Here is a 27,253-nt window from a genome sequence, read left to right on the forward strand (position 1 = left end):
TATCCTCACGTTGGTCCAAGTGAAAAGTGCTATAACTATTTACCCTTTAAATTACTTTTTTTTCCTGAAAATGTTGCTAATAATTTGCAAATAAATAGCTCAATATATGTTCAATATTGTCTTAGTATATAATATATATGTATATATGATAGTTCAGTATTATTGTTATTAGCAGATAGTAGTAGAAATACTGTAGATAGATCATAAATGCTGCATGAATTTTACATTTTAAAGATGTTATAGATTTTGAACAAATCTGACAAATCTGCTCTTGTCTAAGCAAATCTTTCAAACTCATTCTCCATGTTCTGTTATTGTGCAGTTATATCTATAGTTTTTATATCTCACCACAGTCATTATTTCTCCATTATTTCGATGACTTTTTTGTTAATTAAAAAACGTAAAAGAAAAGGTTGATAATGAAATGAAATGAAACTTACTACAAAGTTATAAAATATCTGGAGATAAAAAGCCTCCAGCTGAAAACACACTTTTATCTCTGTGTATGTGTATTGACAGGTGTCTGACAAGCCCAAAGCCAGAGGCACAGCCCTAAGGTAAGACAAACTCTGTAATAACAGTGGGATTTCTTTCTTTGAATCACATATCTATTATGGTGTCGTGAATTGTCATTCAAGATGTCATTTGTTACATTTTAATCACTGGTCTGCTGTTGGCTGTTTAGCTAAAGCCTCATTCCTCTGTGTTGGTGGCCAGCGTGTCTTTGGCAGAGTGTGTAAAGTCAATGCAGTGTGACTTTCCGTATCAGCCAAATAGCAAGCTATAAATAAATGTTCTTTGCCCTGAAACACATAATTGAGGCAGCCATGGCCAGTGTTGGACAGTTCCCTGGAATTTTTTTTTTTTGCTTTAGTTCTTGTTGAAAGCACTGCTGAGGTCAGAGACTTCACTGCGACTGAGCCCAGAGCCAGTGTCCTAACCCTCGGTGGAGGTGCCCAGGTGCATTATTTGTTCTTTAATCCGAGGGATGAGGAGGTGAAGGTTACTGATGCTGCATAAATGTTTCAGTGCCGATCCAAGATTCTTTCCAGATTAAGTGATTTTTTTTTTATTTTGTTTTTTAAAGGGTATTTCAGATACAAGCACTGTGGATTTTTCTGGAGGTGTAGTGTGTCTAATTCAGTGAAACATCTGTGATAGCAGGTGCCCACTTGACAACCTCAGTCGCCAGCTTCCAATCACACACTCAACTGTGCACCGTTTAAAATTAGGCACCAGATGTCCTCTATACTATATCTAGGTTAAATCTAAACTCCTGCACGCTCACCTGGGGCTATCGCGGCTCAAAGAACGAAATACTGACATGTAGCATCGTACATACAACCGCACAACACTACATACAGTACAGTGTACACATAATGACAGAAGGTCAGTGAAAAGGATTTTGTCAGGCCTCTTCCAATAAAAGTAGTTACTTTATAGCCTAAGCAGATATGTTCATCCAAAAACAGTCAGCATATGGTGAACACATGGGTGAATATTAATGTGGTTGTGCGAGTGAAACAACTTGTTCAGAGGAGAGCAGAGCCTCCTTCTTTTAATATTGTTATGAAACATTTCAAGCATTTTACTCCAGGTTGTTGTCTTTGACATCATAACATGAAAGTACAAGTTTGAGGTATGTGAGTATGATCATGCCACTTTATACTTTTACTTCACGTTATTTCAGAGAGGAACATTTAACTTTTTCTTTTCATTTTCATTTCTTTAAAAATTCCATTTCTATTTAGCTATTTTAAGTTAATTCCTTGCAGATTAAGCTGGTCTATACAATCCAATCCAACAAACTAGGAGTATTTCTAAACAGCCTAACAATTTGTAGTATATGAAAGTAGCTACATTGTGACCCACTAAAACTTAAAATGCTGCTTATGGATAATAATAAACCAATAATGTCCATATTATTTTTAAAGAGAGCCTCCCATCATTGTGAATTCAGCATAGTAATAATAATAATGATAATGAGGAATGATTTACTGACTCCCTCTGCTCTGAATTTGTCATTTGTAGTAAGGTAAATAAAAACGGTGAGAGACAATGTAGATGATTTGTGTTTGTCATTTCTGGAGGTGAGTCCCTTTACATTATTTCAAACGCTTGCCTATTTCTCATTCAGCGCTGTGTGGTCTACACATTGTCTTTGTGTAACATCTTGGGGGAAAATATGTCACCCAATTAATCATTAGAAGAAATGTTAGTTGCATTTGTAACATCACAGAACATTGGAGAGAATTAGTGTAAACAGCTGATTTCGGCTTCGAGATCAATTTTTCATCTTTTGCTTGGAATGTGTTGCAAAGCCCAGACTGGTGCATAAGAATATAAGAATCTTTTATAAATGAGGCTCGTTGTGTTCACAGTCTGAGGGCATTAGTATGCAAGTCTGGAGTGTGACTGTGTGTGTGTCTGTGTGTGTGTGTGTGTGTGTGTGTGTGTGTAAGAGAGAAAGTGAGAGACAGACAGCGAGAGAGAGAGAGAGTGTGCCGTGTGTGCCCCAGGCCATGTGTTGCTCTGCTACCGCTAATGAGCCCATTCACTCTGCAGCCCAATCTACTGAACACCACACACACACACACACACACACACGCACACACACACACACGCACACATATATCCACAGGGACGCTGGGACTAGAGATGCTGCGAGCGATCCACTGGCTATATCCCCCATGAAAAGCAACACACACATTTCCGCGCACACTCTCTCTCCCACACTCCTCGCACCATCCATATTTTTTAAATCCTTGCACTGACAACCTCACCCACATACCAATCATTATTCTGATACCACACAAACACAGATACAACCACCAACCCCATCCTTACCTCTGCAGTGTATATTAGACTGCATCATTTTTTATATTACTGCTCTATAATCTTGAAAATCTTCACACTATCTGCGTCCCTGTTTTTTCATTATGGCTTTTGTGCATCTTTCATAATATCTACCCTGGTAGAAAAAAAAGCTGCCTCAAGGTTTATGGATTTGCCTTAATCCTTTTAGTAGAAATATTACTAGTAATTAAAGAACCAACAGCAATGAAGAGGGTAATCATAGTAGGAGAGCTATCGTTACAGTTTAACAGAGGAGAGACGAATGCACTGGCATTTAAGATCAGTGACATAAACAGGCTGCTGATGTTAATTATCCAGTTAATGTCCTGTGGTGTTTTTTGGAATAGAAGAACAATCTAATTTGATGAGGAAACGTATACAACTAGTAGGTGCTTGTCTGTCTTACTCAAGTTTGTTTCACTCTAAATGTGTTGACAGGGGAAAACAAATATGCGAGTGGATGTAAAATAGGCTCAGATTGGTTCTGGGCAGCAGATATTGACCTGGACAGTGTGACTTTAAAATGTTCCAGGTTGTGCTCATTGGAGTTGTAGTGTTGTGGTGTCGCACTTCGTTGTGGAGCCATCGATAGCCCAACAGCTAATAAGCCGGGCTAGTTTGATTTTGCTCTAGATTCTCAGTTGCTCAGTTTCATCAAATATTGTCATTGTCAAACTAGTTGGCTACTGATAGTCGGTGGTGAAAATTTGGGAGTTGAACTTGATGAAAAAGGTTCTTGCAGTTTTACTTTGCCCCTGTGATGTTTACTGGATTAAAATGCTCTGAAGTCTTGCTGTACTGTATTTGCTGGTGTAAAAAAAAAAGAATTTTGGATTAGACTTACTGGCAGCGTATTTGGAGCCTTTGAGTGTTTACTGCTGCACTCTGGTTTGTTTGGCCTGGTGAAATCAATGCCTTTAAAAAAGGCCTAAAATCAGATACCACAGAGACCCCTGAAAATGCTGCCTCACTCTTTTTCCAAGCGTTGGTGAAAACCTTTAAACCACAAGGCTTTATGGGTAAATTATAGACATCTTACTATAAAGTCTACTACTTATTAGATCTCAGCTTCCACTGTAACAACACCAACTCAGAACACAAGTGTACTTGTTAATCAATATCTAGACCTCTCAATAACAAACGGATAATTAAAGAGCAGGAGTGTTAACCTGCTGTCTCACTTCACTTGCCCTGTAATGAAATTGACCAGAGACATATGATCGGGAGCACCATCATGTTGGTAGGGGGAAAAAAACAGAGACAGGTTCAGCACGTGTGGGTGTAGATGTCAGTCAGGAGAAACAAATGTGACATCAGTTCAAAGTGCAACACTTCTTCAAACAGTGTCACACTGTTGCTGCCACGGAGAGTTACAATACATGCAGTATGTAGGAATGGAAACCTATTATAGCCTCCCCTACAGTACTGCCCCAGGCAAACACATCCACACACAGCCACAAATACACACATTGTTGAATGCTGAAACCTGAAACCAGAAGCATTTTCACCAGAAAAGGGGGAAAACTCTTTATTTTTCACATCTAAAATGTCATAATCTATGACACAAGGAAAGGTTCATAACAAATATGAGTTTTTTAGGTACAAAACATGCAATCAGCTTTTGGGACTTAATCCACAGATGGTCCTGTGTGTGAGAATATTTGTTCTATTTGATCAGACACGTACAGCATAGTACACAAATACCATAATGCATGCAGTGTGCATAGTGGGTCCAGCTCTTAATGTGTTGTACCATGGATAGGGATCACACGCAGGTCTGCACAGGATTGTTTTATAACATTTTATTGCAACGCATCAGCCATAACATCAGCACAACCGTGCTGCAAATGCAGAAAAACAAAGCATCCTCAGGGTCTCTTTTGTGTAAGAGCCCTGCTACATCCCACACAAATCTTACCAGGGTTCTTTTTTAATTCACAGATTTGTGTGTAACACTGAATATAACTTTTGTTTTAACTTCAAAATAAATCTATTTACATTTACTTTATCATATCACACATTTATATAGCTGCAACGGGTGCGAAAGGGTGCAGAGTCTAAAGTGAACAATAGAGAATGTGACGATATACATCACACTGTGTCTACTGTTGGTTGGACACGAGCACCATCTTGGGAGATTTCCCATGTCTTTCTGTGGGTGAGTTTGTGTTGTGTCATCATTCTGAAAAGCATCTCCACCAAAGGTCAGAACTGCTGCCATAGTAGGTCATATCTTTCATGGAGCCAACGGAGATCTAGAATACTGTAGGTCTATCGTCATTACATTTTCAAAGTAATTGCTATTTCTGTTTAATTTCTTTCTTTTCTTTATCTTCATCTATGCACATTTAAATGATTAAAAAAACGTTTTTGGTCCTCACTATATGGCAAGTACAAGAGCACACACACACATATATATATATATATACCCACACAAACAGTTATTGATCTCATTCATCATTGATTGACACTGATACTCGTTATTCGCATCTGTCTTGTCATTGAGTCAAACATACTGTACATAAGTAAAAGCTGCGATAATCCCGTCGTATTTCTCTACATACCCCAGCGAGGCACACATGGGAATATGCACCTATACATACAAAAAACATGTACTGTAACCTACACACAAATGAGAGCGTGAGTGATTGAGGGAGAGACAGAGAAACAGAGAGCGATTGTAAAGCCAGCTGTGCAGCGGGAAGCCCTGCCAAGTGGAGGGCAGAACCAGCGAGCTGAAGGCTGATGATAAGATGACAGATGAACTGAGCCCAGATGGCCTCCACATCTTTACTCCACTGTCCCACAATACGGAAACAAATCTACACATTTTCACTCACTTTCTTAGTTATTTTAACAACCTGTGTTTAACCTTGTTTTCCAACACGATGCTCCTGCTTCACACTCTGTTGCATCTTGTCTCTGCTGGCTCAAAGCCATTCAGCCATTGTCATCAGAGGTTGATCAATTCCGTTTTGTTAGCGGAAGCGACCGGGAGGAGAAAAAAAGCTGTAGACATCTATTGTCTGTTGATTGTCGTCCTCGTGTTCAGTTCCTGTTTGTTAATTAAAGGTGATACGCTCCAAAATGAACCATACAATATAACACACAGATGGACCTTGGATGGAGACGCTCAGAATGATATTATTGCTAATTTTATTCTAAAATCACGTATGAGGAGTTGGACAATATCCATCTATTGCATCCATTTAGGCAGGATTTTAGAAATTAGGAGTTAAAAACCTGAATCTCCCTGCACACCCACACTCACAGAGGAACTGTTTGACAAACCACCAGTAGTTCAAGAAATGCTCTACACTCTTAACGATAATAGCAAGGACAGCTGAGGCTGAGTTCATGTGGAAGACCAGAACCTTGAAGATAACGGGTGCTAGGCAAGATATTCACCAGAGTCAAGGTCGAACATGCAAAGCCTCGATCTGAAGAGGGAAACTGCTGCTCGCATCTCGACTCAGGTGATTAAACAGCTGATATGTGGAGAGAGGAGCATGACATGCGAACACATCCTGTGAAGACTGATGACTTTACCTCTGTTCCATAGAAATTACATTTATCTCCTGTCAATTGGTCTGGCCAAACACATTTTTGAGGGGACGTATGAATTCTGTTTACCGACTACTTAATGCTGTGTTTTCTGTCGCAGTTGTAGGAGGCGGTCAGGGTTAGCGGTGAGGAAATAAAGTGCAGGGATCACAAAAAATACCTTTTACTTGGGACTGTGATCTCGGTAAATCAAGTGGTTTGCGTCGTTTTAACACAACCAATATTTGTAGTAAACACTTTGCTGACATGTTCAGTCCAGACAGTACATGGATTTGCATGATCCTCATTAAAGAAATACACAAATGGCAGCGGATCATCTCCTTACACAGCGTCAGAGCCTGACACATGCATGTGTGCACACTGGCACCAGTGTTAACGCTGATAAACAACGTGTCTGTAGCTACGAAACAGCAGAGGTGAAAACAATCAACTTTAAGTTTCGAACTTCTCAGGAGTCTCTCTGGCGTAATGTAAAAAGACATTATTTGCTTTGTGCCAGTTCTCCACTTGACCTCGCTGACGGTTCCAATCACGAACACTGGCAGCTTTGTGAAGTCACTGTAGACCAAAGTGCAGCTTGGCTGCAGCCCATAAGTATGTGGGAGTCCTGTGGATCTTGTGAGGCCCACTGGACATATCAAGCCAACAGATCATTTTGTCAAGGTTGTAAGGCTTTCATTTCCCGTGTTGTGCCTGTGATTTTATCACACAAATAAACAGACAGACACCAAAGCCTCCACTGGAGCCTGAAGATCTGAGAAAGACTATTTTGTAAGTCCTATCTGTGTTACTTATGCAGCGTTGACACAGGCACACACACACACAAGAAACAGAGGATGTAAGCTTTGTGTACTAAATAAGCAACAGGATTTATACTGATGTATAAGATAAAAGTAGAAGCTGTTTGAATCACACCCACACAATGAATGAAACTCTGGGACTGTCTGTGTTTCACTTTTATACACTGGCCGTACATGTGTCTGTAATCGAAATAAAAAGAGGTTTTATATCAGTCGAGCTATGCAGATATAATGCTACGCTAAATTTTGATCATATTCACTTCAGGATGAAGTTAATACATCTTAACTTTTACAAAACATCATGTATTTCAAATCTAAAAGTAGTCAGCTTGCACCAGCTGGTGTTGCTTTATAATTTGGCACCGACTATGGCATTAAATTATTTTTGACAGCTGATGGCTGATTCCTGGGGGGGGGGGGGGGGGGGGGGGGGGGCAATAGAGGAAAGTGAGCCAGATGTAATGCTTTCGCACACTTACTCGTCTCCTTTCATCTTGTTCCTCCAAAACATACTGTTTATGTTGCCAGAGTAAAACAGGGTAGAGAGCACTCAACTGAGAATCCCAAGACACTGCTGTCCTTTAAATTCACATGCTGCTACTTAAACAGAAAACAAAAACGTATCATTGCGGCAAGCACGCACTTGTCTCACTTTATCTTTTGGCAAATGAGGGGGGTGAATGCCATAAAAAGACCACCATCAAACGTGTCATTTGTGTCCTCGACCCATTGGAGAGTTCCTCTCATCCAGTGAAAGAGACATTTCATGTGTCTGCACACTTAAATCATTTATTCTCCTATATGCTGCCTCAGGGTCGGGGCTCTGGGCTCATTTATAGCAACACTCAGCCCCCCTGAAAAGCCCTTCTTATCGAGTATTTACAGCACTAATGAATAGAGTGAGAACAGCACAGTTTTACAAGGCACACAGTCAACTGATGTTTCTTTTGACCTTTATTTTCTTGCCAAGTGTCTTACAGACAATGTGGGCTAGCCCACCAGGGGAAGTGATTTGTTTGTCAGAGCTACAATGTAGGCACTTGTCAAACAACAAGGTGCTCTGGATGAAAGCATCCACCAGATGATATCATTTTTGGGGGCACGGTACAAAGCAGTTGTGCTTGTGGTAAACTGCCTCAATAACTCCTAATCAGTTTGAGATGAGAAGCCCAGAGTTATTCTCCAGCAAAAATTTGCACATGAGTGTTATGTTAGTTACTTTACATTTTCACTTAAACACAAATGTTTATGGCCAGAGGAACAGTGTACTGAAGGTCATGTCTTTTATGTTTTATTCAGTTACATACTTGATTTTCTTGGGAAGTTTCTTAGAAATAACTGTGTGTTCTGGCCGTAAATACTAGGAAAGAGCGGCAAAGAAAGACGTATGTGTGCGTGTTATGCTAAGGAGAGAAGGAAACTCTTGTCCAAAAAAAATGGAGGCTGCAGAAGGCAGAAGTTTTCATGCAAATTTAGTGCAAATTTTAAAAGAACCATAAAAACGAGCCAAACATACAAAGTCATTTGCAAATATTAGGAGACTCCTGTATTGAGAAAAGTTGTTGGTGGTAATTCTCCACTGAGGTGTCATTAAACCATCACAAAAAAAGGAACAGAGAGATTATTAAGGGCACCATCAACCCACTAGTGAGGAAGATAATGTGAAAATATGGAAGGTTACAATTTCCTCATAAGTTAATGTACATTAGATGTTAGACGATATTGTGACTTTTTTATTTCCATTGGCAAAATAAACAGATGGATTTGGACATACTGACTGCAGTTCTCAATATCACAGCCTTTGTAAACATCTCGGCTCCAACTGTGGGTCTATTTAAAAAGGTTTATCATTTCTTAGATAAATTAAAAAAAAGTCATAAACAGTATTTGTGCCACAGCCTGGTTAGTATCTTGTTTGGACCTGAATCAAGAATAGTAATGAGTCTTCTGCCTCTGACTCACAAGAGCCTTGGTTCTTTTTGCTTGCACATCAAACAATTCTTTAAAGCCAATAAAGGACATAAAACAGACCTAAACAGAAGTCCAAGATACGTCTGCTATCACCATCTGTCTGACATCTCTTCCAGAGTTTTCCAGTAATCCGTGTGTGAACAGACTGTTCTCTGTGAAAAGCTGAAACTGTGTTTGACAGTTCGGATCCCAAAAACGTCACATCTCAGTGAATTTAACACATCATGTGTCAGACTCCATCCCATTGTCATATCAGCCAGTGATACTGACTTATAGACATTAGGCCTGCTGTATATTACAGTAAAGTCCAATGTGAAGGGGGTAGAAGTACACAAACTCAGTACTTAAGTAAAATTTCAAGTACTCCATTAAATTGAGTAGCACCTCAAATTCTTTACTTGATTTTTTACCTGAAGAGCAAACGTGCATGCATCATCTCACATAAAGTGGAAAAGTATAAGTACTCCAATGTATTTTCAATAGTGCATAAATTTGAATCTGTTGACAACATGAATACATTTAGTCCATATTAATTCAACAAACTTATGGCCAGAAAATTATGGCAAAGAAAAGTTAGAATATTTAATTAAAAATAGAGGCCATCGTTACCTAGTGGTGTGGAACAAAATCGGCGCAGCTCGTAAAGTTTGAAGAGACTTTAACCAATTTTTGTACAGGTGGTAATCAATAATCATAATGATTTATTAGTTCAGTAGTTTTTGTGTGAAGAACCTTAGCTGAAAAGTGGCAAGTAACTAAAGCTGTAAAATGTTTGTAGTGAAGTAAAAGTACAATATTTTCATACAGATTATGGTAAAAGGGTAAAATACTACCAGTATTTGCAGCTGGTCCACAGACCTGGTGGATGCACAACTCTTTGTAGAGAATTGATCTATAGGTTCCAGACCAACAACTTGTTGTTCCAATACTTGCAGTAAACACGTGGATAATATAAATAATGTATTTATAAAGGTTGATAGAACCCAAAAGCGAGTAGAAACCAACACACCTGCTGTACAATGTTTACACACAGAAACTGGGAAAGTTTTAAAGAGCTGGTCGTGTGGAAAAAGATTTGGGGGAGGATCCAGGTCATGACCTCCTGTGCTATGTCTGCTGTGTTTCAGAATTATTTACAGTTTTGAATTTATCCATTCACATCTCAAACCGTCGCCATTACTTTGGTATGTTGGTCCCCAAGATGATGATATGCATTATTCATTAGGTCCTCTTCCCATTGACTGCTTGTAAAGGTGGAGGCCCCTCCTTGAGACAATCAGGTTAATAGCAGGGTTTGGATTCAAAATACTTATGTACGGCTGGTGCTAGAAGTTGGTTTGGGCTTGGGCTAGAAGAGTGCACACATTTGCATATGTGTGCATTGACAGTGCACATCCACAGAAGGTCACCACATACATGTACACAGGAACATGTTCCAACAGCCTCATCTTGTTGTACGTCTTTGCCCCGTCTGCAATGATATACTGCCAGTTTTTTGTTTGTACCCACTTGGCCTCGTCAGAGCATTTCCCCAGGGCAGACTAAAGATTATCTAATAGATGTTTCAAAGACCTGACATCAACAACTACATCAGTATATACAAATTTTTTACAGCACAACGCTCCCTGCGTTTGTTGTGTAAAATCAGATCCTAACTTGCCATTAAAACAGTTTCTGAAGCTGCTGTAATATGTTTTCCAAATGCACAAAAGGGGGCGATTGCATGGAGGGTCTGCATAAAGAAGACTTAAACACATGCACACACACACACACACACACACGCATTATATACAGGAGTTTAACCCAATGTTTTGCAAATATTGTTTCAACTGTGATGCTAATAGAGCAAGCTGAGGAGAAAATGTAATTGAAATTAAAAAAGAAAGCACAGAAAAGAAAAAGAGATGAGATGAGAAATGATAGAAGATAAAAAACAGGGCAGCGGCTGCATTTATACAGTATCTGTCACTGCATTTGTGTGTGTGTGTGAGAGCGCACACACACGCGTTGCCTGAGGAACAGTTGATGGATTTGCTGCTTGACTGCTCACACAGATTGGTGCCTGCTGTGATGGCAGCCTTGAACTGAAATTACACGCACACACACACGCACACACACACACACATAAAGAGAACTACACATAATTGCAATTTCTGTGTGTGTGTGTGTGTATTTGTGTGTATTCTTAAGTTAGGACAAGGGGGTGTGTTGCCTCTAGGAGGCCATTTCAAAGCACTGTGAAAGGATGGATGAACACAAGGCCAACTGAAGGACCAGAGAAGATGAGACAATTGAACAGTTAAAATTGAATGCTGTGTTTATGTGTTTAATAACGGAGGCTTATTATATTCTAGGTCAATTTACTCAGTTTTATTAAATCAGTAACAAGGTGCCTGGCTACTCAAATGACTGTACTTTTTATAAAGTGGTTAAATGAGATTTTAAAAACCAGCAGAAGATTAATTTAAACACCATAGAAAGAGTTCTGTCTTACTTAACGGTTTGATGAGATGTTCTTCTAATTGAGGCTTTTAGAGCAGTTTAGTAATTATCTCATTTTCAATGAGATAATTCCCCTTTCTGTAAACTTCATGCCTGAGATAAATGTGTTGTCTGACATTTCTGGCAAACCCGTGGGTTTTGGTCCAATAGACTGGACTGTAGAGGAGTTATACTGAGGAGCACAGCAGGTTTTGCCAACCAATGAATGTCCAGCTAAACCACAGGCTATAACATCATGTTATGAGCTGACTAGGGACAAGACAATCAAGGGGTCCACGGAAAAAACTGTGACATTAAAAAATAAAACTAAAGGACCATCACCCAGCAGGCCAGTGCTTTACTAAAGCAGACAGGTCAAAAAATTAATACCCAAACCTATACATGTAGCAGATGGTCCAATTTAAACAAAAGCCAAACAAACTTTGGAGAACAACTTGAAGCTGTAAGCAACCAGTTAACCAGTTCACTTGTACTGCGAATGCATTAACGTGGCTGTCCACCAAATGTACACTGTCAACAAATTGATAACAGTGATACAGCAGCCTACATATGACTATAGGGCGATGGCAAACAAACTGTTCAGCTCACCCGCATTGTTGGAACTGAAGCCACAGAGAAGCCGTGTCCCAGCAGGTACTTTAAATAACCCTGACGCTGGTTGAGTCTAACTGGCAGGATGAATCAGTGAAGATGACTGTGAAGAAAGCGTCAGTCCTACCACACATGCAAGTTTCATTTGTAAGTTGTTCAGAACACGATGCTGATGGATTTGAGCGGCTTCCGTAGAGTATTTACATGAAAGTTAATTCTGAGATGTTGGTTTCATAGTGTTCAATCTCATTTAGGAGAATCTATACTTACTGGCCACTTTATTGGGTACATCTGTATAATCTACTGCAACCAAATACAGCAGCTCTGCCATGAATTCTACTCTTACAATGTTATAATTTCTCAGCTTTTAGGTTGAAACTGTCAGAAAGGTGATAATTCTAGTCTGTTTATCATTGAGGTCATAGACAGTAGTGGAGTCGTACTTTATAGTGCATTATAGGAAGAGGAGGTTCAAAGGTTTATGCCACCTCATTCATTTTAAATACTCTGCAGTACAACTATATTGTACTGGATAAACATTGTAAACGTAGAATTGATGGCAGAGCTGCTGTATCAGATTGCATTAGTTCAGGTGTACCTAAAAAAGTGGCCAGTGAGTGTACTGTATATTCCCTCGATGTGGTGGAAGAAAACAACCTATATTTTGTTGCAATAGACCCAGCAGTAGCTCTGACAGCCCTGTGGAAATGTTCATACTCAGAAATGCTATATTCAGAGGAAGAACAATTCATAGGTTATATTTTTTTTTGAGGTTTATGTTTTACAGTGTGAATTATATTTAATTTGTGTAGTTTATCATGTTGTTTGTAAAACACTAAATATCAGGGAAGAGAGTGAGCATCTGTGTCTGCTCCTCCAGTGACGTAACCCTGTCAGCAGTGACAGTGTCTATCGATGTTGATAGGTTTGGTCACTTTTTTTTTTGATTCCCTTCTGTCTTCTTCCTTTTCTTCCTTTCTAAATGTTGTTTCTCGTTCTTTGAATCTTTTATAGTGGCGCATCAGGTAGCAGCAGTGAATCAGAGAGCAGCTCGGAGTCAGACACCGACGAATCAGAGAGCAGCTCCAGTGACAGCGAGTACAACCAGGCCTCCCGCACAAACACTCCAGAGGTAAGGAAACGACTTGGTTCCCTGTAACTGTGTGAATAACGTCCACACAACTTTTGTATTTTCTCGGGGGAGAAATAAATGACAGTAATATTTAAACATTTGTGGAAAAAATAAGCTGTTACACTATTCAGTTATTTCATAAAAGGGAGAAAAAAGCTCCTAATGCTTATATGTTTCAGTAGCACTTGTCAGTGTAACATCACATTACAGTCATTCATGAGCTGCACAGTGACTTAGAATAAATGCAGCACAATCTCCACAGTGAAAACATGAGGTGGATGACATCCAGTGAGCCACACTGTGAGGCAACGTCCAATGAGTTTTGAAGCATTTATCCGAACATTTACTTTGTGATAAACCCTCTGCATTTACTCTGGTGAAGTCGGTGCTGCATTGTTGAATCTGGCACAGATGGACTGACCTTCTGGAGGCCGTTGTTGATCTTGACTGTTCTAAAGTCGTTTTTCTTCACCAGGGAAAGCATTCTTCTGTCACGCACCACAGTTGTTTTCTGTGGTCTTCCAAGACTTTTGATGATCCTGAGCTGCTCAGTGTGTTCTTTCTTGTTTTAGAACGGTACCAAATGTACCCTCTCTGATGGTTTTGCAGTGTAATGATGGTTTACTTCATGGGCAGTGACAACTCTTTGGACTTCATGTTGACGGTTACAGCAACTGAGTCCCAAAGCAAATGCAACTCCAATTTTTTTCTTTACTTGCTTCTAAATAAAGGAAAGAGGGATAAGTCACACCTGCCTGCATATTAAATAAATGTTTTTGTCCAAAAATCTATGAGCTACGTTTGGACAAGCAATGAACAAAAGCCTAAAATTAAAGCTGACAATCTAAATCTAAACCCAACAGGGATGAAAACTGTCACTGCCCAAATATTCTATTATTTATAAGCTTAATTGTTTGATTATTTTACATACATATTTACAGCCCTAGTTTTGAGAATGTAAATTATTTTTTGATTGTTTTTATACCATTATTTTACTGTCTTTCCAACTAAAAGCACTTGTGACATTGTGTTTTGTTGGACAAATCCCAGTGCATCTATAAAGGCAAAGTAATAAAAGCAATAATAATAAAAACAAATATTATGTCATGGGTGTATTCAGCTCTGACAAGTGGCTCCAATTTCGTTTACATTTTCTAAAGTGACAGATGTAGTTTTCATCCTTTTTGTTTGTCGTCTTCCTGATTCACTACGATTCATTTCACTGTTAAATTTTCTCCTCCCAAAGTTTCTGAGTGGTGTTCTGAAAGTCGCAACTGCAGAATAGCGAATAATACAAACACTCATCACATTACGGAACCGCCTGCTTCCACAGGAGAAACAGATAAAAAAGGAAAAGGATGTTTATGGAGCAGCAAAGTACTGTAGCAAGCGACACGTACAGTGATCAGATCTGTTACAGTGTAACAATCCACAACATCCAACAACAATACTGTACATTGTGCTGCTTTCATTTAACATTTTAGAATTTATGTGTTTAAAGAAATCGTACCTGTAGCTTGACTTTAATACTGCACTCAAATTTGTTATGACAGTGACACTATAGATGCTACTGTCCTATTAAAACACAGATGTCCCCCAAGTTTATTTACTAGTCATTAATCTACAAGTTCTTTTTTTCCTTTACAGCCTGAGCCCCCCTCCACCAACAAGTGGCAGCTGGACAGCTGGCTGAACAAGGTCCAAGCTCAAACCAAACCCCTGGTTCCCCCACAGCAAGAACATCATGGATCAGGTTGGCACATATAGAAGCAGCGACTGTTAGTGAAGATTAAATATATATATTTGTTTTAATAGAAATATTTACTTTGGTCAAATGGCTCAGGCTCTATCGCCCAGGGTCCAAAGACTTTCTCTCCAGGGACTGAAGCACCAGGAGCGGGAACAACTGCCAAAAGCAAGCCCTGCGGATCCAACAGCACCACTGTTCCAGCTGCGCCAGCAGTGGAACACAAAGATACGAGGGGAGCCTTCTGGTAGGAGCTACAATCTGTTTGGGAATTCACATTTTAAATATCACTTTTTGAATTAATTAGCAAACAAATGACACGCTGACAGATGGAGGCAACATCTGACAAGAACTTGTCTCTGTCCATAAAAGACATTAAAGAAAAACAATTTCTTGCTCCCCAAAGCCCAGGCAGAGAGAAGGCCAAGGTCAAGCTCGGCCAGAAGGCCTCAGGGGAGGCCCAGAGGTCGAAGATGAGGTTGTCGCCGGGCCTGTTGTCGGGGCCAGAGGTCACAACTCCGAGGAGGAACACCACAGGGAAGAAACAGCCCAGACGGACAGAGAGGTCAAACAGTGTGGAGGATAATCCAAACCAGACATGGAGCAGAGCAAACCAGCACAGGTGAGGAAGTGACACACTTTCACAAGGATCAAGGATTTTGTAATGATAAATATATAATTTTAATTAGTCTGTTATCTGTTTAGATCAGGTTACTGTACAGAAATAATTAGTGTGGGCACAGGGGCTAAAAAAGAGGAGCAATGTGCATTTTTAACGTTTCTTTAAGAGAAGCATAATTCTCTTTATTAACACAAGTTGTTTGCAGTGTTTAAGCCCATTAGCACCAACAGAGTAGGCAGCTGGAAATGGCTCTTATGTCTGATGACTGCACTAGGCCACAGACTGAGCAGTTAGCATATTAGTAAAAACAGCCAATGGCTCTGCTTTTACTATCTTGTAAAGTTTACTATTAATCATGATTAGGTAGAAAAAGTACTCATTCATTCCGCATCTCCAGTGTAATTATTGTCATACAGTTAGCAAGTCTGTTTAGTGCTATGGCCTCTGCTGAAAGCTGATCTAAAAAACAACCTCATTAATAAACTACAGTAGTTATTGCTGCAATTACTGTGTGGCCTGCTTTAAAGAAGAGTTCAGGCTGTTTTCTTAGTTTGATACAAAACCAGTTTTCTCCGCTGAGCCAAACTACAAAAGTCTGCAGCTTAGTACTCAGTACATCGTATTATTGAGTGTGTAAAGAGGAAACCTTTTTTTTTTTATGGATTTAGCGCCAGTATGTGAACTTTCAATACTTCCCACTTTAAGAGGATCTTCAGCTGTTTGTGTATGTAACAATAAAGTTGTTGTTTTTGTTAAGGAATTACCATCTGAACTACATCTACGGAAAATACAACAAAAATACTATTTAAGATGAAGGTGGACATGAATGGTTTTATGGTAAAGAGAACAACTTCCGTCTATTATAACTGACTTGTTACTCGTGTGCGGTACGACTAAAACAATCACTGTTAACGCCTCACAACTCAGAGTTGTCACTGAGCATCGAGAGCATCTAACACACAACCTCCAGAGCTTCGTCGAGCTTTTTGGCGGCTAGCCACTGAGCACCTTCACTTCCAGATCGGTGAAGAAAAATCCTCAGGTTGAGTCGAAGCCACGCTAAACTGGGTGTTCAGCTTGACGTTAGGCCGATTAAAAAATACAAAACTTCTCTTTTTCTTTCTTCTCCTCTCCCTCCATCACTTATTTCCATCTATTTAAAGCTTTTCCATATCCAACCAAGTTCAGCCGAATACCCACTGTTTTCACTTATTTCATGCTGTCTTTTATTTTCTTCATTTTAACAGAGATTCGCCCCCTGGAGCTGATCAAGGCAAACATTATCTTTTACTATTCCTCTGTCTTGAAAGCAGCAGTGCCTTGCTCAAGGGTGAATCAATTTGAATATTGACAATTCCTCTTTTCTATTGTGTTTCTTCCCACTGTAGCCCTGCAGCGAGGGAGAAAGACCCACTGCCTCCCCCCTCTCTGGAGCATCAGAACCCCCTGAGGTCAAGAAGCAAAACCCCCAGTGGGAAGACAGCCCCAAGGAAAGAACCTCGCAGTGCTACCAACTCAAATACCAGCACAATTACTCAACCAGCAGCACTACAGCAAACCCCTGTGCCAATACCTGCTGTCAATGTAAACCAGGTGAGTGTTTGGGGAGGCTGGGATATGTGTGTGTGAGTGTGTGCGTGCGTGCGTGCTAATTATTAGACATGAAAGAAAAAAATGTAGCTTTCCAACTATTCTTTATTCATCCAGATGTTTTTCAAAATGAGAAATTACAACTGAGGCATTTGGAGTGCGTGACTCAAGCAGTGTGGGACAGTTTCCCTTCACATCTGGAATACAGTTCAACATTACAAGTCCAACACACGTAACACATGGTCCACATGGCCTGTGATCATTGCTCCATTGGTTTAGACTCTGATTGACTTGTCAAAGTTGTAAAAACCTTCAGCATAACAACTGTATTATAAAATGACTATGACTAAATGGTTATACTGAACATTAAAATGGTAACAGAACATACAAAGATGTCTCTTCTTTGCTTTAATAACAACAAAAATGTAAATTTAATGACACTTAAGTAACGTACGATAGAAGAATACTTGAAATTGTGTTGTGCCTATAGGTGCATTACATAATCTGCTGTTAACCTGAGTGTACTCTGGCACCAGCTAAAACACATTTTATTAAATGTACCTGGACCTCAGTGCTAACGTCTGCATCCCCACGCCGTGAGTGCTGTCACGACATGCGATCGTCTGCCAGCCGTTGGTGAGCAGAAGAGTTGGCAGGACAGTTAATGTTGGTGTCAGATGAGACAGGATGAAGGTTTTCAGTCAAGAAAGGAAAAATTTTTTTTGTGCAGTGTAAATAATCATTATTCAGAGACAGTTTTTTTTTTTTTTTTTTCAACAAAACACAACATGGTGTTTATTGAGAATGGAGTTTTGCAGATGGCAACATGTATTGGACAGATTCCAAAAGTTTGAGAAAACTGTCGCCTTGTGTCTGCCAAGCAAGTGGGTTTCGCTGTAGACTGGGAACATTAGCAGTGTTTTCTTTGCCGCATCTGCCTCTGTAATTGCTTTCTCATGTTGATTTTACACACACAGAACTGCTTTTGGTTTCAGACAAAGATCATTGATCATTCCACTTCTAAAACCAAGGATTCAGCATCTAAGGGATAATTCAGTTCAGAAAAAAGACAGGGTCAGACATGTAGCTGCACCTACTCAGAAGGTGAGGTTGAGTCTGCTCACTGGTACACAACACATAATAAGTATCAGGGTGTTTGACACTTATTTATGTCGATGCACAAACAGCCTCACATAAGGTGGGAAATATTTTTAGTTTTTTCTTCTGGTTTATAGACCAAAACCAATGTTCAAACAATCCCACTTTGTATCTGAAGCCTGACATACACAGACGCGAGCTACGCGGTCACACTGGGTGACATGTTTCTCTGAAAAAAATGAAGGCTCTGTCGTTTATTTTTGAATCAGTGCCACATAAATCATTCTTCTGCCATAAATACTCACATATGTCCCAAATAAATGCAATATTTGTTGAAGTGACATTTGCTAAACACTCCCACTGTCCAGCTGTTTCAGGAAATTGCATTGCCTCTTTCGAAAATGAAACTACAGACATGGACAAAATTCTTAGTCCTCTCACACAAGACAAAAGCCCACAATTTTCTCTGCAATAACTAAAAACTGATGAAAGTGATAATAGAAAAATGTAACAAAATTTTAAAAATATTATAATAAAAATCTGAATTTGCTTGTGATTTTTGATTCCGGTGCTACAGTTGGATACGATTGTATTGAAGTGATAGTTCGAGCACGTCTTCAATCCTGTAATCAGACATTTGGCATATTTTTAAGTGAAGAAAAGTACTCACTGTGTTGTTTGCCTTGGCCTCTGCTGTAAGGTTTTAAATATTCACTTTGTAAGAATTTTATTGTGTGCAGTGAATATAACTGATACTAGAAACAGGAAAACATGTTTCATTTCGCTTCACAGATTAGCAGAACAAGCAGGCAACATGTGCAGCATAATTTGCATGGTGTAATAAAGAGCATATACATAGCTTACTAATTATAATTTTAGAATGTGTTAAATACAGTTTTTTTTGTAGCTTCAACATGATCATATAGTATGTTTAAGATTCGAAAACATAGCTGTATATTTTATAGAGTGGAGGGTGTGGTTTGTTTTTTCTCTACATTTCCAGTTTACATTGGAGGATGCTGAACATTAATAGTTGTGAATATTTAAGTCTTTTCTGTCTGTGCAATAGGATAAGAGGAAACACAGAGGCCCGAGCACGAGAATCACACCTAAATCCCGCGAGTTCATCGAAACGGATTCCTCCTCCTCCTCAGAATGCCAATCAGACACAGAGGAAGCCATCAAAATCCCTGCTCTGCCACCTCAGACCACACGCTCTGCAATTAACACACAGACTCTGCCCAACACGCACATACACACGCCTCTCCTCCCATGCCTTGGCTCTGCCAGCAGTGTGGGGAGTGTGGGAGCATTTGGAGGGAAGGGACTTAGAGTCAAAGATGGTAGCAATGTGACCACTAATGGTAGCAGCAGTAGTAATAGTAGCATCAGCAGCAGCAGTAATGGCAGCAGTAGTAGCTGTAACTCCCTAAGCATTAGCAACATAAGTGGTTCATTTGGCACTTCTGTTCCTGATCCTGGAGGGTTGGGAGCACAGTGTAAGGACCTGGAGTCCATGTCACCACCTTCCAACATGGCCCACGAGGTGCCTCTCTCCCCCTTGAGGGAGTACCAGGAAATCCAGAGTTTATGGGTGAAAATTGACCTGAGTTTGCTTAGCAGGGTGCCTGGCCAGGGTATGGGGGACAGATCCCGAGCGGGATTAACAGAGAGGGACGGGAGTGAAGGGAGAGACAGAGAGAGACAGGGTGAGAGGACAGGTGTGGCAGAGAGAGACAAACAGAAGCAAGAGGACAGAGAGTGGCCAACGCTGAGGGAGAGACAGAAGTTAAGTAAAGGGGAGAGACAGGATGAGGACAATCAGCGATTAGTGCAGGACAGAGAGAGGCAAGGTGACAGAGACAGATTAACAGAGAGAGAGAGGCAGACGGATCGAGAGGACAGAGAAAGATTCGGACTTGGGGAGAAGGAGAGGACGACGACGAGGGAAAGAGAGAAAGCGTGCCAAGGTCTGGTGTTTCTGGACAACTTGCCCGTGCAAGAGCAGAGTAATCCCAGGCTGGCCAGGGGAACGGAGAGAGGAGAGGTCGGAGGTAAACACAGGCGGCAAGCAGCTGGAAACATGTTGGTTCCGGCAGAGAAACACGCTGGCAAGAACAAGCGGAAACACAAGGTGTGCTTAGAATTTCTAAATGTTTAATGCTTAACTACTCTGTTTTTGTATATTTTGCTCCTTTTCACTTGCACCTGTGTTCTGTCTTTCTGCGTCCCCAGTCGGACCACACTGAATCTTCCGTTAATGGCAACAAGAAGCTGCGATTGGACAAGGACTGTCAGCTCCTCCCACCCTGCATCTCTCCAATACACAACCACAAGACCAGCTGTGCAGAGTAAGTAGCCAGTGTGGTAAAAGGTCACAAGTTACTGGTGCATTAAGTCTTTCAAATCCCAATGTTTCAGTCATGTTTACCCTAAACTGTCACTCGTTCAGAGATGCCTTCACCTCTGTCACTCAGGGACAGACACCTGCAATGCTGATTAGACAAGTTTACTGACGACAGAGTATTTTTAGAAGCTTTGTTTTATTGTGGTGATAAAGTCACTTGAGAAGCGACTCTACTTCTGCCAGTGACAAACCATGAATTTCAGGTTTCTATGTGAATCATTAAAAACCGACTAAGCTGGCTGTCATCATAAATAAGCCTCATCGTGACAGCTACAGAGACATTTTATTTGGATCATCAAAGAGCATACAGCAGGGGAAGGTGGAAGGGAACGAGAGGGTGGCCTGGAATTGAACCCATGACATTGGTTGCTTGTCATTGCTTAAAATGTCTCCTCACTTGCATCAGATGCAAGGAGGGAGAATTTGAGGAAGCATATGTCTTTTGGTGAAATCAAACAACCTGATGCAGATTCTGATGAGAAGTGCACAGCTGGATCATCTGCCAGCGTGCAGGTGTTAGGGCCTTTATATCCATCAGTTGTTGTAGTTGCACAGATGTACTGTCCAAATAGTAATAACTACCTCATGTGCAGCAGGGAGTGATGTCAGGTCAAGTTCAGACCTGCACTGACTAAAATTCTGTTAATAAATTGTTTAATTGCCAAGGTTATGGTCCGGCTGCAGGCTGAGCTTCTGCTGGAGAACAAGAGGCAAAAAGAAAACGGTTATTGTAGAGGACATACCATGGGTAGAAGGTGCATCGCTACTGTAGCTGTGGTACTGAAATGTAAGGAGCTGGACATGTAAATGAGCTGAGTGACATTTGCAGGTATGTTTACGCTGCAGACTGACATTAGTAGTACACCTTGTACAACAAGCTGAGGGGCAGGTCCTCGTGTGTGAAGGACACTTAGCAGCAAAGGTAGTGTGGGTACTGCTGTTGTACAGCAGGCTGCTGTCTGGCTAACTGCGACTACCTGCTCTGACTATGATGAGTGTTGCCAGATATGAACTTCTACAGTTAACAGGAAGTGTGGTGTCACCATAGGCTCAGTGAGTTGCACTGTGGGCTGGTGTTAACACTGGTTTAGAGGTGAAAACAGGACCTTCTCTGAGTTGACTGTGGCCAAAGCAAGCGAACAAGTCACCTTTCATCCACATGTTCTGGTCATTAAACAGCTGTTTCCATTACTGGTGTATTTTATTGCACTTGGTTCAAGGTTGTGTCATCCATCCATCTGAAGATGCATCTTCATGACGGATGCAGATGCAGGAGTAAACAACCGACTTCATTAGCACCAGATAAGCACAGCTTGGATTTTAACCGCTCTCTCTGGTGTCTCTTCCACTGTTTTTCAATTCTCAAATCATTATCCATTATGTTTTATGTACATATACACATATAACGTCGTGCGGGTGAAAACTGCAAGTAGCAGGTCCAATCATAACAACCCGGATGATTTGCAGAGCAGATATGTATGTTGTTGTAGACATGTAACTGTCATTCTAAGCGTCTTACGGGGAAATATTTAACAGATATACTTTGGTCATTTAGTGCTATTTGGCTGTAACGTTTTGAACTTATTATTGTTTTGAAAGAACTAGAGTATAAAACCTCTCACATGCTTTACCACACATACACACCTACATCCGTCTAATGACACACACACGCACACAAGTGCACGCAAATTTGCATATTCATAAACACACACTCTACTGCACACACCAGTTTTGCTGTAGACAGACACAAAAGACGCACACACACACACATTGCACAGACTACAGCAACTAATTAGTCTTTGTCTCTCTGGTTTTGTATATTATCACTAATGCCAGGGCCCTGGGCGTCGTTCTGCAAGCTCAGCAACTTTTCTCACTGCATCAAACCTCCAGAGTTTCCAGGAAGAGCAAAAACATAAAAATATTATCTGTTGTGTTGCAAACAATATGAGTCACAAGAGCTACAATAAGGCAGCTCAGGGAATAATTGTGGATGTTCCAGCAGGGAAGGCAGAATTACAACCGTTTGAGAAGGAAAATATCATTCAGCAACTGCAAATGAAGTCGCAACAACATCAATAGATGTTGTTAGCCTGACTTATGGAAGTGGAGCTTTACATGTTGGATGCTTGTGTTGTTAGAAGCTGATTAGATTTCCTTGAGCTTTTTTTTTTTTTTTTTTTTGAAAGTGCTGATCAAATACCGTGAAACAGTTCTGTTAATTAGCACCAAACTCTTTGTGTGTCAGTGTGTCATCAACAAGATTTATGGGGAAAAGGAAATTTAAAGAGAGACCCCATCCCCCTCGCAAAGGGCAATAAAAGGAAAAATGAGCAGAAAGTTGTAACAATAATAGAAGTATCATCTGACAGAAGGATCCTAGTAAGTCCAAAGAGTTTTAGTCAGTCTCTAGTACTTGCAGCTGTGGAAACCAGCAGCAAACAGGTACACAGCCGGACGGGCTCTACCTCTGTCTCGGGGGGGGGGACGAGAAAGTACATATGTACACTATATCATCATGATTCTTCCCAAACCCCTTCTCTCTCTTAAAAAAGTAATCTTTTTAAGAATAACATAGGTCTGTTTGGCCACTTAATCATTTGTACTGTTGACTTTGGCACTGAATATGGAGGGTTTTCTTTTCCACTGTGAATTGTTTCTGTATGTGCTCAGTAGTTCCAGGTTCAAACACATGCCAGTAGCGAGGGCTCGTTTCTGTAGCTCCAGGAGAAAAATAGAAAGTAGAACTAGTAGACCATGAAAGTTTAGTCTAGTTTCTGCAGAAAACGGGAAAAAAGAAACCCTCATGAGCTGTCGATAGCACGTAAAATATGATTGTAGCGAAATCCATAATGAACACAAGGCAAATTTATGAGTAATACCAGAACTTTATTTGTTATATGCAGTTATATTAATGCATTTGGCATCATTGGGTGCTTGATGTATGAACCTGTGACTGGTCAGTAATTATTGCTGTAACGATATTTGGAATTCTTTGTTTTGGGAAAGTCTGGAGCAGATCCACCAAAGCAAGCTCACACATTTTTAAATGTAATCATGCATAATATACAGTCCATTATGGCCTGTAAAAGAAACAGTATTGGTGAAAAGGAGCAGCAGTGAATCCTTAACACGCCACCAGGCAATGGAGGTGTTGTGAGCAATAAGCAGAAGAAGCTGCTGTTCCTAATTAGAGTGAAGAATCTAAATAAACACAGGAAAAAGGTCAGTTTCATTATCGTTACAGCAGCTAGATAAATAATTAATTGTCATGTTTGTGTGTGTGTCTCAGTAGCTCTCTGAACAGGAAGCAGTCTCGACGGCGTGATGAGAAGCTGCTTCCTCCCCTCCTGTCCCCCCTCTCTGACGATTCCCCTCGTAAACGAACCTGTGACAGCAGTTCCTCCCTCAGTCAGGAGGGCACAACTGGGATCCTGCCCTGCTCCACCTCTTCTATATCCGCCTCCTCTTCCTCACACAGGCACAGGAGGGGTGAGGCCAAGGTGCTGTCACATGCAAGAAATGCGAGCGTAAGGAACTTTTGCACGTGTTGCTTTTAATATTATCCTTCATGATACAATTTCTCAGATTATTTTTTTGTGCTGCTTCCTTGTACATAAATACATATGATTTACATGTGTACTTGCATGACGCACAGTAAAGAACGACAACAACTAAATTGAAAGTCAAGTATTTTGTAAATCATTATTAATCATCATTTACATGAATCAATATATAAATCCTATTTTCTCTTAAAGGTAAAACCTTTATTAATATATTCCAAAACACAGTATCTGTTCTACAGATTAAACTAGTTGGTAGCATGTCTGATTGAAGAAGTCGCTTCTGAAGAATTTCCTGACAGCTGTGACTTGTGCTCTATTGCAGCCAGCAGAGTTTATCATTAATGAGAAGCCAACAATGAAATTTAAGTACCTACTTGATGAAAGCGATACATTCTAATTTTAATTAATAACTATTATACTACAGGAAATAGATCCCCACACCGAGAAGCCCTGTGGAGACGGTTACCATGCCAATGGACAGTCAGACTCCGAGGTGTGGTCCGAACCACCGATGGATACTGCAGAATCTCGCAGGCCAAGATTGTCATTTAGTGACACGTACGTAAAAATACTGTGTATATCAATATTGTAAAGGTGCAATCACATTTCGAAAAGAACTCATAAGTACTGACCCCTTGTGAAAGAATTTCGGTAAGATGCATTTTTATAAGAAATACGGTTGATAGGTGTATGTAGCTCCCTTTATTCTTGTGCGAGGAAATTCAGCAGCCGCTGGTTCGTCTTTATGTGGACATTTGTCTCGATTGCTCTTTTATTCAAATGTGAAGTACTGTCTTGTTTGTTTGTTTGTCTGTTTGTTTGTGTCTTACGTCTGTGTGAGATAGGTAAATACATTCTGAATAGACAGAGCATATATTAATATATTTACTTTCAACTTGTGTTTGACATTGAGGATGATCTAATTTTACAGATGACTCGCTTTATGGCACAAAGAAAAAGAGAGAGAGAGAGAGAGAGAGAGAGAGATGTTCAAGGGCAATGAGACACTGCTCTTTCAATGTAAACAAGTAAAAGACTTAAAAAGAAATTAGGGAGTGAATGAAAGTTTCGACAGCTCTAGAACCAAAAACAGCATTGACATGTAATAATGTCTGCTGATTTTTTCCATCATGATCTGGAGCAAGTGTTCCCACAGATGGTCCTTGTTTTCCAAGTAACCCTGAACTACCCACTGCTGATTACATGGATCAGAATTGGTCACTCAACCAAAAACTGGAAGATACCAAATGACACTGGCTTCCCCATCCTAACATGGTATCTTTCAGCTTCTGCACACACCTGATCCAAGTAATCAGCAGTGGGAAGTGCAGAGATAGAAAACAAGCAGGCCTGTGGGTCTTGAGGACCAGCGGTGGGAACCCCCTGACTTTGCGACATGTGGCAAAACCTGCCTCACCTACATGAATGTAAAAAACAAGACATTAACAGACCAGATCCAAGATGTGGTTGACCCCAACAGATTAAAGAGCACCGACACCAGCCTCCATCTGATTCTCCACTAATTATTAAGCAGCTATGGCTAAAACGAGTCACACCAGCAGATCTCTAGCAGCTAGTCCAGAATGAGTTCAACCTCTCCAAATGTGTGTGGAGATTCTCGGTCATCCCTGTCATAGTTTAGAAGACTTTGTCACTTTTACCATAACTGCATGGCTTGGAGTCCCAGGCATAGATATAATATACGCAATTACCTCGTTACCAACTAGAACCTTTGTTGGGATGTCAGGACTGTGTTGCAAGTGGTTGATCAGCCACAACATTAACACTCACTAGTGGCGTTGAGTGGACATGGGCACTCCGACAACATCAGTGTTGTTTTTCTTATAAACAATACATTAATAAGCCAGATGGTGACTTAGTGTAATGTGAGTGGTGGAAATAGCTGAAACTACCTCCCCACTGGTCCAGTTGCGTTGAAATGTAGAAAGATGATGCATCTTGTTATTTATTTGTCCCAAAGGCTTCCTGCATTATTTATGAAGCATGTTTTGTTGTTATCCTAATGTTACACTAAGCCTGAGGTATGTATGTCTAAGTAGGCTACTGTATATAACTCAGCACAAGCTACTTGTAGTCAGTGATTATGTAAATCACTGACATGCTGAGGGTTTTTTTTATTAAATGGGATGTCATCGCAAGCAGTGCTCTTTATGTTCTTTTTTCCAGGGTGCACAGTGCAGACTACTACATGCAGGAGGCCAAGAGACTGAAGCACAAGGCTGATGCTCTGGTAAGATGTTGCGTAGCTCAGCTCTGCAGTCACACGCATATTTACAGCTCCATGCTCCAGCACATACATGAGGAAAAGAAAGACAGATGGTAAGATACACACAGAGAGCAAGGAAATGATTGGAGAACACACAATGTTAACATCTACAGTCTAGACTGTAATTAAGTGTGTGCTTGTTCAACTGTGTGCCATCGCTCATGTGTGTGCACAGTGAGTCTTCGCAGTATGAAAATCTATTTCATATCAATGACTCTACTGTATAATTTGTGTTATTTATTGCACCATTTTTCTCCAAGGGAACATTGCATTCAAGGACTGATGATGTCTGCAAGATTATACAATATCAAAAGAATTATCTGATCCTCCCCAAACAATGAAATGAGATTTATTTAACTTGTTATTTATCTTATGTTTACTCATTGTTTCCTCCGATTTATCTGGGGATTTGCATCTTAGCGGGAGATTATTCAAAGAAAGGACTGTGTGTCTGCCACAGTATTGTTAAGACGTAGCTTATTCCATCTCTGTCCTATTCATGATTTCTCTGTCTGTCCTT

General features: G+C 40.3%; 1 protein-coding gene across 5 annotated transcripts in view; it reads left to right on the plus strand.

Annotated features, from left to right (window-relative positions):
• aff2 (AF4/FMR2 family, member 2) overlaps positions 1-27,253 on the plus strand; it is a 126,708-nt gene that overhangs the window by 88,292 nt on the left and 11,163 nt on the right. For 3 of the 5 annotated variants that reach the window (XM_067518715.1, XM_067518717.1, XM_067518718.1), the window contains 11 exons: positions 520-557; positions 13,299-13,416; positions 15,064-15,169; positions 15,260-15,410; positions 15,570-15,785; positions 17,174-17,378; positions 19,543-20,607; positions 20,709-20,824; positions 24,173-24,410; positions 24,871-25,004; positions 26,634-26,697. In XM_067518715.1, coding sequence (XP_067374816.1) covers positions 520-557; positions 13,299-13,416; positions 15,064-15,169; positions 15,260-15,410; positions 15,570-15,785; positions 17,174-17,378; positions 19,543-20,607; positions 20,709-20,824; positions 24,173-24,410; positions 24,871-25,004; positions 26,634-26,697 — 2,451 coding nt within the window. The remainder of the gene's footprint in view (positions 1-519; positions 558-13,298; positions 13,417-15,063; positions 15,170-15,259; positions 15,411-15,569; positions 15,786-17,173; positions 17,379-19,542; positions 20,608-20,708; positions 20,825-24,172; positions 24,411-24,870; positions 25,005-26,633; positions 26,698-27,253) is intronic. The other 2 variants (XM_067518716.1, XM_067518719.1) reach the window with 1 other exon arrangement.

This window comes from Channa argus, chromosome 10 (assembly GCF_033026475.1).
Source record: "Channa argus isolate prfri chromosome 10, Channa argus male v1.0, whole genome shotgun sequence".
NCBI lineage: Eukaryota > Metazoa > Chordata > Actinopteri > Anabantiformes > Channidae > Channa > Channa argus.